Source organism: Carcharhinus amblyrhynchos, chromosome 6 (genome assembly GCF_965287045.1).
Source record: "Carcharhinus amblyrhynchos chromosome 6, sCarAmb.v2.hapA, whole genome shotgun sequence".
NCBI lineage: Eukaryota > Metazoa > Chordata > Chondrichthyes > Carcharhiniformes > Carcharhinidae > Carcharhinus > Carcharhinus amblyrhynchos.
Window position 1 is genome coordinate 24417878 of NC_137329.1, and position 12102 is coordinate 24429979.

General features: G+C 45.4%; 1 protein-coding gene across 1 annotated transcript in view; it reads right to left on the reverse strand.

The window, feature by feature from the left end:
• Window positions 1–12102, reverse strand: part of LOC145343750 (ovochymase-2) — a 95683-nt gene that overhangs the window by 23741 nt on the left and 59840 nt on the right. Inside the window, exons 13-14 of the mRNA XM_080190036.1 lie at window positions 5453–5583; window positions 1456–1549 (exon numbers count right to left, since the gene is read on the reverse strand). Coding sequence (XP_080046162.1) covers window positions 1456–1549; window positions 5453–5583 — 225 coding nt within the window. The remainder of the gene's footprint in view (window positions 1–1455; window positions 1550–5452; window positions 5584–12102) is intronic.

Genomic DNA, 12102 nt, shown 5'->3' on the forward strand with positions numbered 1-12102 from the left:
TGGTCAGTCTACCTACCCTGCCATCAATTATGGCTCTTAAGTGGCCAATTAAAAATGCCACTGTTGGTCTCAACCCAGCTGCTGGAGGTCCTGTTGCGAACTAGCATGTAGACAGATAAAACTGTGCAACAAGAGTTTTTTAATTATAAGTGTCACAAGTAGGCTTACATTAACACTGCAATGAAGTTACTGTGAAAATCCCCTAGTCGTCACACTCCTATGCCTGTTCAGGTACTCTGAGGGAGAATTTAGCATGGCCAATGCGCCTAACAAGCATGTCTCTCGGACTGTGGGAGGAACACTCGGATGAAACCCATGCAAGCACGGGGAGAATGTGCAGACTCCGCTCAGACAATGACCCAAGCCGGGAATCGAACCCGGACCCCAAGCGCTGTGAGGCAGCAGTGCTAACAACTGTACCACCCTGTCTTGCCAGTTTGTCACCTCTAGGGAAGGTGAGGGATGGGTCCCTCAACCAAAGGGTCTCATTGCCTGATCATCAGATTGGACATCGGGAAGTGGAAGGGTCACTGAGAATCCTGCGACCCCCATCCCGTGAAATAACTCCTACCCCTGACCACATTGTGCACTTGTACTTGGGTTTCTCCGTGATCCAGGGACTTGGGTGCCTGTCCATTCTGTAGCAGTCACTTTGTGATCTCTGATTGGCTGGCAGCTCTTGGTGAGTGACCCTTCCAACACTTGATCCCAGTGAAAGGCCCTGCTGCTGGCCTTGGCAATGCCAAGGGTGACACAGTAGAACAGTGATTAACACTGCTGCCTTACAGCACCAAGAACTTGGGTTCGATTCCAGGCTTGTCTCACTGTCAGTGAGGAGTTTGTATGTTCTCCTCGTATCTGTGTGGATTTCCTCCGGGTGCTCTGGTTTCCTACTACATTCTGAAAGACGTGCTGGTTATGCACGTGCATTGACCTGAACAGGTACCAGAGTGTGGCGACTAGGAGAATTTCACAGTAGCTTCATTGCAGTGTTAATGTGAGCCTTACCTGTGACTAATAAATAAAAACTTTAAAACGTAACAATGCCTGGTTGGCATGTGATTTGGCCATCCTCTCCAAGAAGAGACAGAGAGGGTCTCTTGCCAAGTCTCCAGTTGGCAAACCAGACTCCAGGCACTGCAACAGCAATGCCACCCTATTTAACTAACAGATTGTCATTAAAACTCATTAGATTCACTAATGTCCTTTAAAAGATTAAAACAACCTAACTGGTCTGGCCTACATGTTACTCCAGGCAAAAGACAAAATGTGATTGAACCTTAACTGCCCTGTGAAATGTCTGGCAAGTTACCCAGGTAAGGGTAATTAGGGAAGAACAGCGATGTCCACATCCCATCAACAATTTTTAAGAATCCCAAAGCCAGGTGGAAAGCTACTTTCAATTTCCAGAATTAAGGAATTTTAAGACCAGACTTGCTTTCGGATGTTCATTACCTGATTGATTAGTTTCGGTCCAGGTGTCACGCACGGTTACCATGTCATTGGAACAATTGTTGGACAATTCCACTTCAAAATCCTCAAATTCCAGCTGCAAGGGATGATTTTGGTTAGTCAGTGGAGTCGAATATTTCTTCACAAATCAACATTACAAACATATGGAGCTCCTCAAATCTTTAAATCCAAAGACACATTTAATGCTTCTTATTGAACTGCATCAGATATACACACAGACGTGGACTTGATCGACCAAATCACCCCATGGCAGCCTTTATTGCCCGACTCAAGCATTCGGCTAAAGCTACCTTTTTGCAAATGGTGGGTATGGTAGCAGAATAGTTACTGCACTAGTAACCAGAGGCCCAAGTAAGGGAATTAGCGGCTGGAGAATTTAAATTCTGTTTGTTAAATACATTTGCATTTAAAAAGCTAGTCTCAGTAATGGTGATCACAAAAAATAGAAATGCTTCTGGTCCACTCATGTCCTTTGGGGAAGGAAATCTGTCAGTCTTAGCTGGTCTGACCTATACGTGACTGTGTACCAACAACAATATGGTTCCCTCTGAAATGGCCCAGCAAGTCCCTCAGTTAAGAAGGTGGCTCAACATCGCCCCCTATTGCAAGAGCAGTTAAGGATGGTCAATAAACACTCGCTTTACCAGTGACATATATATCCCATGAACAAATAAACGTAACTGCCTTTGTTTTCTGAATTGAATTCTTTTGCTCCACTTGCCGCTCAGTCAGATTTGCATATCACCAAATATAAAATCTTCTACAATCTAGTATAATCAGATCAACTCTTTATTTTGCTTTCTTGCCTTTAAAAAAATCCTTCATATATATACAAGGATGGTAATCTGGTTTTATTCCTTCTCCTTTGTATCTTTTGATTTGATTTGATTTATTATTTTCACATGTATTAGTATACAGTGAAAAGTAATGTTCCTTGCATGATAAAGAAAGCATATTGATCATAGAGAAGGAAAAGAGAGAGTGCAGAATGTCGTGTTACATTGATAGCTAGGGTGTAGAGAAAGAGCAACTTAATACAAGGTTGTTCCATGCAAAATGGACATTTGTAATCGTGGAATTCATTGGATTGGTTCATGAGTATGTTTTGCCTTCTGCATTATTACCGTGGGTGGCACGGTAGCACAGTGGTTAGCACTGCTGCTTCACAGCTCCAGGGACCTGGGTTTGATCCCCAGCTTGGGTCACTGTCTGTGTGGAGTTTGCACATTCTCCTCGTGTCTGTGTGGGTTTCCTCCGGGTACTCCAGTTTCCTCTCACAGTCCAAAGATGTGCTGGTTAGGCTGATTGGCCGTGCTAAAATTGCCCCTTAGTGTCCTGTAGGTTAGAAGGATTAGTGGGTAAAATATGTAGGGATTTGGGGGGTAGGATTGTGTTCAGTGTAGACATGATGGGCCAAAGGGCCTCTTTCTGCACTGTATGATTCTATTATGGTTGACCAAGAAGCTCTCACCATCTGGCCTAAGCATATCAGATGGATTTAGAGGCTGGTTACCAATTTTTAGCCCACATGGTGAGCACATCTAAAGTCCTAGAGTGGGATTTGAACCCTGAGCTTCTGGTCCACAGGTAGAGTCGCTACCACTGCACCACAAGGACTCCCTATTAGTAACGTTAATTTATCACCAGGGATGAGATGTTTTGAAATTAACATGTCTAATCCACAATCTGTAAGTAACCCAATTTTAAATAAATGAAAGCAACAAAAATGAAAGATGTTTAATACCTTGGTAAACTTCTGTATTTTTTTCTGAAGGTCTTTCCTGAAGTTTGGTGTTATCTACAGCTGACGCCTAACTATTCATTTACTAAGTCCTCACATGATCACTTTGCTTTTGTATTTTATAACTCTTGTGCAGTTCACATGCTTTTTAAACCACCTTATCAACTTCTCCAGCCACTTTCAATCAACTCATGCTGGTAGAAAATAAATTAAACATTAACAAAAACAGCTCATGCTTATAAGGAATATAAAATTGCCCTGGCAGCATCAAATCGGTCAAGGTAGAACTTACACAAAACATAGGCACATCTGATTAAGTGAGGGTGCAACAACCTGGTTACACCACACAATGTTAAGGATCTGGCAAAGTCAATGCTGAGAATGTGTTGTCCATGTTAGGGGATGGTGTGGAGGGCCCAGAATAATCCCAAAGTCATCAGCAAGATAAGAGTCTGGCATCTGTATGACAAAGTGCTGAGGCTACATGGCTAGCAGAGTGTATTTCAGATGTTAAGATGTACAGCACAAGAGTTGAGGCCAAAAGTCAATTTGTGGTTTACGGATCATTTGCATTTTGCAGCACACTGTGTGCTGGAACTTGGCTGAATTCATAGCCAATGTAACATGAGAGTCACTGGCTGGGTCAGCATTTATTGCCCATCTTGAATTGCTCTTGAGAAGGTGGTGGTGAAATGCATTCATTAACTTCTACAGTGCCTGTGGTGTAGGTACACCCACAATATTGTTAGGGAGGGATTTTGACCCAGCAACAGTGAAAGAACGGCGATATATTTCCAAGTCACGATGCCATGATGCGGAGATGCCGGCGTTGGACTGGGGTAGGCATGGTAAGAAGTCACACAACATCAGATTTAAGTCCAACAGATTTATTTGATAGCACAAGCTTTTGGAGCGCTGTCCCTTCATCACCTGATGAAGACACTCTGAAAGCTTGTGCTGCCAAATAAACCTGTTGGACTTTAACCTGGTGTTTTGTGACTTCTTACCAAGTCAGGATGGTGAGTGACTTGGGGGGGAACTTCCAAGTGGTGGTGTTCCCATGTGCCTACTGTGGGCTTGCTTAGCAACTTGAGGCCATGGGCCATTTTTTGGGTAGAGAAGTTTTTAAGTTTTAGTTTTAGCTGCAGTTAAAGATAGGACACCAGGGAGTGAGCATCTCTCAACTGTGCCAGGAGAAGCTGGACAGGTCAAGGGAGTTGCAAAGATTCCACCTTTCCAAGGGACAAGTTACAGTCCAAATAACCAACAAAATGGGACAGAAAGAATGTCTTAAGATGGAGATACAAGAACAAAAGAAGAAGAATTAAGGAAGAGTAAACAGAGTGTTCTGAGTTAAAAAGACAATTGCAATAACAAGATTTAAAGTGGGACAATAGATTTCAGAGCTAAATGAAATTTTGATGCCATTTTACTAGAGTCTGGGAATTCGAGAGTTAAAGAAATTGTGAACAGTATCAGGACGAAGAAATCCTAAAGGGATTCGCATAAAACCCTGGACTGGATTCACTGTTAAAAGTGGAGCACAAGCTTTGCTTAAAAATATAATTTGGAAAACCCTGACTGGATTTCAGAATGCAAACTGCTAAGAGAAAGCATTATTGTGAGAGAAGATTTTAAAGCATGTGTTTGGGAGTGGAGATGACTAACTCTCATGTGATAATCATATGGGGGATTTTGAGGCAAAATCCACAGATACTAACATAGGTTCAGAGCAGAATGTGCATATTTGACCAAAGCCAAACTGCGTACTTAAGGGGGACTTTTGGTGTTAATGAGACCATTGTAGTTCAGGATATATTTTGTAATCCATGTTAATCTTACAATGTGTATCTAATTATTAAGATAGGGGGGAATTGTATTCATAATCCAATGATTTCATGTTTTTTATTGTTGTTAAAACTAATTAGCAGTCCCGTGACTTTTTTCCTCTGTGAGCTTTTCAGTCAAGATTTGTTTGACTAACTGAATCTAAATTCCTCAGCTGCCACGGTGGGATTTAAACTCATGTCTCTGGATCAATAATACAAGCCTATAGATTGCTGGTCCAGTAACATAACTACCATACCCCTATGGTATCACGTCTGACTCAATGTCACAGCTCCCATTTTAAATGTGAACATTGGAAATTATAACAAGAAAAGCTGACAGGAGATCCAATTTTCTAAGAAAGAATTAGAGCTGCAGAAACATCACTCAATCGAATGGAGTGTAACCGACCTTAATCAGATGGCTTTCAGGAGCTTGTATCAGCCACCGGCAGTGAGCGTTGCTGCTGTACTGTTGAGGGAACTGCATGCTCTGGATTACACCCTGCCTTGATAAAGTTTCCTGTGACCCACAGCCTGACCCTAGTGTTGGGGTGGGGAGAGAGAATTTTGCAGGTTATATTCAAGCAAAACAAAATATATCCACAATATTCCTTATCCATTTCAGCTGGAGTTGTCAGGAATGACCATAGAATTTTATAGTTTAGAAGGAAGCCATTCAGCCCATCTGTGCTGGGTCTTTGAAAGAACTATGCAATTTGTCTCACCCTTCCCTGCTCTTGATCTGATTTGATTTATTATTGTCACGTATATTGGGATAGTGAAAAGTATTGCTTCTTGCGCACTATTCAGATAAAGCATACCATTCATACAGAAGAAAAGGAGAGAGTGCAGGATGTGGTGTTACAGTCATCACTAAGATGTGGAGAAAGATCAACCTAATGCGAGATAGGTCCATTCAAAAGTCTGATGGCAGCAGGGAAGAAGCTGTTCTTGAGTCAGTTGGCACGTGCCCTCAGACTTTTGTATCTTTTTCCCGACGGAAGAAGATGGAAGAGAAAATGTCCGGGGTGCATGGGGTCCTTAATTATGCTAGCTGCTTTTCCAAGGCAGCGGAAAGTGTAGATTGAGTCAACGGATGAGAGGCTGGTTTGTGTGATGGGTTGGGCTACATTCAGGACCTTCTGTAGTTTCTTGCAGTCTTGGGTACAACAGGAGCCATATCAACTTGTGATACAACCAGAAAGAATGCTTTCTATGGTTCATTTCTAAAAGTTGGTGAGAGTTGTAGCTGACATGCCAAATTTCCTTATTCTTCTAAGAAAGCCAAGTATTTCTGAGAAAGCCACATTGCCCTATTTTTTGCTTTCCTTTACAAGTCTTTATCCAATTTTGTTCTGGAACTTCTTATTGGATCTGCTCCCACCGGCCCAATCAGGCAACACATTCCAGACCACATCAATTCATTTATATGGCTGGTCCAGTTCAGTTTCTGGTTAACAGTAAGCCCCAGGATGTTGATACTGAGGGACTCAGTGGTGGCAATGCCATTGAATCTCAAGGGCAGATGGTTAGATTCTATCTTGTTGATATAATCTTGTCTGGCATTACGTGGTGCAAATGTTACTCACCACTTATCAACTCAAAAAATAGTTGAATTTCCACTGTGGTTCTTTAATCAATCATCTTGCCTGTGTTCTCTGGTGACACCCCCCTGCCAATGAAAGACACATGAGGATGGCCTCAACCAAGAACTTGGGTTCATGTCACACTCTGCGTAACTCCCACCATTTGACCTGGGCTTGCAAAATCCTACTAACTGTCCTGGCTTGAGACAATTCACACCTCTTTAAACTGTGATTATCCCTCTCTCCATTCACATTGTCCGTACCTGTAAAGACTTGATTACCTGTAAAGACTCACATTCCAACCATTATTTTGCAATTGAATCTGTGTCTACATATGCCCTGTTTGTGAACCCATTTCTCCACTCACCTGATAAAAGAGCAGTGCTCCAAAAGCTCGTGATACCAAATAAACCTGTTGGACTTTAACCTGGTGTTGTGAGACTTCTTACTGTGCCCACCCTAGTCCAACACTGGCAACTCCACTCCATATCATAGCCAATGAAAAAATTTCTCCTTATTTACTCTACAGAGACCCTTCATAATATGAACACCTCTCTGACCTGTGAGTGCATAAAATGATGAAATGGCTAAATGTTAAACATTTGATCAAATTGTGAAATGTTCTTTTGGCTGTGACTTTGTGTCAAATGAAGTAGCAACAACAACAATCTGCCTTTCCAGAAAAAGGTTCCAAGATGCTTTACAGGAATGATGATTAAAAAAAACCACTCAGCCACATAAGGAGACACTGGGTTGAATCCTGTCAGCTGGAGAGTTGGTAAAATTCCCACATCAACTCCTTCTGGGAAGCACTGCTGCATCTTGTGCAACTCAGGCACTGGGCTGGCCTGCTGGGTCAAGGACCCATGCTGTGCATCCCACTCACGGAGAGCTGACAGCCAATCAGCAGCACCACATGAGAGTCATGGCCTCTGCGAGTATTGCACCCATCTGAAGCCTCAGATCAAGGACGGTTACAGGCACAAGTTGAGAGATGCTGGGAAGAGAGTCACAGCGGAGCAGCAGGACGGTCTTTAATCAATAAGCTGGTGATACAGTTCCATGTCAGGATGGCATGTGATTTGGATGAAAGCTTGCAAGTGGTGATGTTCCCATACATTAACTACAGTGGTGGTAGCAGTCGAGGGTTCGGAAGATGCTGGCGAAGGAATTTTGATGAGTTGCTGCAGTGCATCTTTTATATGGTTGACACTGCTACCACTATACTTCAGTGGTGGAGGGAGTGAATATTTAAGGTGGTTAATAGGGTGCCAACCAAGTGGTCTGTTCGTCCTGGATGGTATTGGGTTTATTGAGTCTTGTTGGAGCTGCACTCATCCAGACAAGTGGAAAATATTCCATTACTTTCCTGACTTGTGCTTTGCGGATGGTGGGCAGGTTTTGGAGAGTCAGGAGGTGAGTTAACCACCGCAGACCTGCGGTTGTTACCACAGTATTTATAAGGCTGGTCCAGTTCAGTTCTTGGTTAACAGTAAGCTCCAAGGTGTTGATAGTGGGGGATTCAATGGTGGCAATGCCATTGAAGCTCAAGGGTAGATGGTTAGAACATAAGAACATAAGAAATAGGAGCAGGAGTAGGCCATCTAGCCCTTCGAGCCTGCCCCGCCATTCAATAAGATCATGGCTGATCTGTTGTGGCTCAGTTCCACTTTCCCGCCCTCTCCCCATAACCCTTAATCCCCTCTCTTATCAAGAACCCATCAACCCGCTTCTTAAAAATATTTAGCGAGGCAGCCTCCACCACTTCAACGGGCAGAGAATTCCAGAGATTCACCACCCTTTGAGTGAAGAAGTTCCTCCTCAACTCCGTTCTAAACCGCCTCCCCTTTATCTTGAGGCTGTGCCCCCTAGTCCTACTGTCTTTTTTGAGCGGGAAGAGTCTCTCCACCTCTATCCTATCCATCCCATTCATCATCTTATACGTCTCAATGAGATCTCCCCTCATTCTTCTAAACTCTAACGAGTACAAGCCTAGTTTATTCAGCCTCTCCTCATAGCTCAATCCCCTCAACTCCGGTATCAGCCTAGTAAACCTCCTCTGCACTCCCTCCAGGGCCAAAATATCCTTGCGCAGGTGCGGCGCCCAAAACTGCACACAGTACTCCAGCTGCGGCCTCACCAATGCCCTATACAGCTGCAGCAAGACCTCCCTACTTTTATATTCAATCCCCCTCGCTATGAAGGCCAGCATCCCATTCGCCTTCCTGACCACCTGCTGCACCTGCAAGCTGGGTTTTTGCGACTCATGCACAAGGACCCCGAGGTCCCTCTGCACCGTCGCCTGCTGCAGTTTTTCGCCACGTAAGTAATAGTCCTTCCTACCATTCTTCCTACCAAAGTGGACCACCTCACACTTGCCAACATTAAATTCCATTTGCCATTTCCTGGCCCATTCGCCCAGCCTATCTAGATCCTTCTGCAGACTCTCCACACCCTCCGCACAATTTGCCTTTCCCCCAATCTTGGTGTCATCAGCAAATTTCGACACCCTGCACTCGGTTCCCTCCTCCAGATCATCTATGTAAATGGTAAATAGCTGAGGCCCCAGCACCGACCCCTGGGGCACCCCACTAGTCACCAACCGCCAATCCGAATAGCACCCATTGACCCCCACTCTCTGCCTCCTATTTGACAACCAATCCTCTATCCACGCTAACACCCTACCCCCAACTCCATGTCCCCTGACCTTCTGCAATAACCTCTTGTGAGGTACCTTGTCAAACGCCTTCTGAAAATCCAGAAAGACCACATCCACCGGCCCTCCTCTATCCACTGCCCTAGACACATCCTCATAGAACTCCAGTAAATTTGTCAGACACGACTTCCCTTTAATGAAACCGTGTTGCGTCCGCCCTATCAAGCAATTCCCTTCAAGATGCCTCGCAATTTCCTGCTTAATGACGGATTCTAACATTTTACCTACCACAGACGTTAAACTAACCGGCCTATAATTCCCCGCCTTTTGCCTGGCACCCTTCTTAAACAACGGCGTAACATTAGCCGTTTTCCAATCTTCCGGCACTTCCCCGGAATCCAGCGACGTCTGGAAAATAACCACCAAGGCATCCACTATCACCTCCGCCATTTCTTTCAGAACCCTCGGATGCATTCCATCCGGTCCTGGGGACTTGTCCACAATCAGCCCCTCCAGTCTGTCGAGCACCACCTCTCTAGTAACAGTAATGTCATTAAGACCCTCCATTCCTACCACCTTTCCATCGCTAACACCCGGCAAATTATTCACGTCCTCCTCCGTGAAGACAGAAACAAAAAAGTTATTCAAGACCTTAGCCATATCCCCATCCCCTACCACTAGCTCCCCTTTCTCATCCTCTAAAGGACCAACGTTCACCCTAGCCAGCCTCTTCCTTTTTATATATTTATAAAAACTCTTGCTATCCTTTTTTATATTAAGTGCTAGCCCAGCCTCATAGCTTCTCCTACCCTCCTTTATCAACTTCTTTGTCAATCTTTGTTGACATTTAAACCTTTCCCAATCCTCTTCTCGCCCACTACTCTTAGCTACTCTAAATTCCTCCGCTTTTAATTTAACACTTTCCTTCACCTCCTTCGTTATCCACGGCTTATTACCTCTCCTCCTACTGTCCTTTTTGACCATCGGAATAAATTTCTGCTGAGCACCAAGAAAGATCTCCTTAAAGATCCTCCACTGCTCCTCAGCAGACCTACCTTCCAACGCACTCCCCCAGTCCACATTCGCCAATTCTTCTCTCATCCTACCGTATTCCCCTCTATTCAAACAAAGGACGCGTGTCCGGGAACCCACTTTCTCCTCCTCCATCTGCACCAGAAACTCCACCATACAATGATCACTCTCTCCAAGAGGATCCTTCACCGCAAGGTCCCTAATTCTACCCGCCTCATTACATAGCACCAGATCCAAGATAGCTCGCTCCCTCGTCGGCTCCAACACACACTGTTCAAGGAAATTATCCCGGCAGCATTCCAGGAACTCCTCCTCGAGCCCACCTCGTCCAACATGGGTCGACCAATCAATATGCAGATTGAAATCTCCCATAACTACTGCCGTCCCATTCCTGCACGCCGCACTTATTTGCGTGTTAACAGCCCGCCCCACCTCCAGATCATTATTCGGGGGCCTATAGACGACACCCACCAGCGTCTTCCTCCCTTTGCTGTTCCTAATCTCCACCCACAACGATTCCACTTTCTGCTCTTTGGCTCCGATATCATCCCTTGCTCCCACCTTGATACTATCCTTAATCAGCAGAGCTACGCCACCCCCTCTTTCCTCCTGCCTATCCTTCCTAAACACTTGATAGCCCTGTACATTCATCTCCCAGTCCCTGTCACCTTGCAGCCACGTCTCTGTAATGGCCACCAGATCGTATCCATTTGTGTCGATCTGCGCCACCAGCTCATCCACTTTATTCCGAATGCTTCGTGCATTCAGATAAAGTGCTTTCATCCCAGCCTTCACCTGGACCCTATTTGCCGTAACGCCACCAATTGGGACATCCTCGGCCTCTTCCCTTACCTGTACCCTATCCTTAACTTTAGACCTCGTAGCGTCACCTACCCTCGCACCCTCCCCCCCCCTAATTAGTTTAAAGCCCTGTCTACAGTCCTCTTTACTCGATTCGCCAACACTCTGGTCCCAGCACGATTCAGACCAACCCCATCCCGCCCGAACAAGTCCCACCTACCCCAATACTGGTGCCAATGCCCCATAAATTCGAACCCATTCCTCCCACACCAATCCCTGAGCCACCCATTCACTTCCTTTATCCTGTCAATCCTACGCCCGTCTGCACTCAGTTCAGGCAGTAGCCCAGAGACGACCACCTTGTCGGTTCTACTTTTTAATTCCATTCCCAGCTTCTCATACTCCCTCCCCAGATCCTCAGTCTGCACTTTGCCTACGTCGCCGGCACCCACATGTACTACAACGACCGGGTTCTCACCCTCCCACTCCAGGTTCCTCTGCAGCCCAGCTGCGACATCCTGTACCCGAGCACCAGGCAGACAACACACCCTTCTGTGCACTTTGTCATTGTGACAAAGGACAGTGTCAATACTCTTCACCCCACTATCTCCAATCACTACTACGTTCCTTTTCCCCTTCTCTTTGCCTATGTCCTGCTGCATCACTGTACCGTGTGCAGTTTGCTCACCAACCTCACCTGCCTCGTCCTCTTCCAGAGTGGAAGCAAGAACCTCAAACCTGTTATGCAGATTAAGAGGCTGAGGCCTCCGCTCCTCACCCCCCTTCCTCCTCCTCCCAGCAGTCCCCTTTTGTCCCTGACCCTTAGATTTAGCCAGTCTAGGGGCACCCTCTCTCCCCTTGATGAGCCTCAGTGTCTGTAGCTCAGAGGCCAGCTCATCCACCTTGAGCTGGAGCTCCTCCAGCAACCTGCACTTACTACAGACATGGCCACTGGGAAGGACCCTGGGGTCCGCCAGTTCCCAC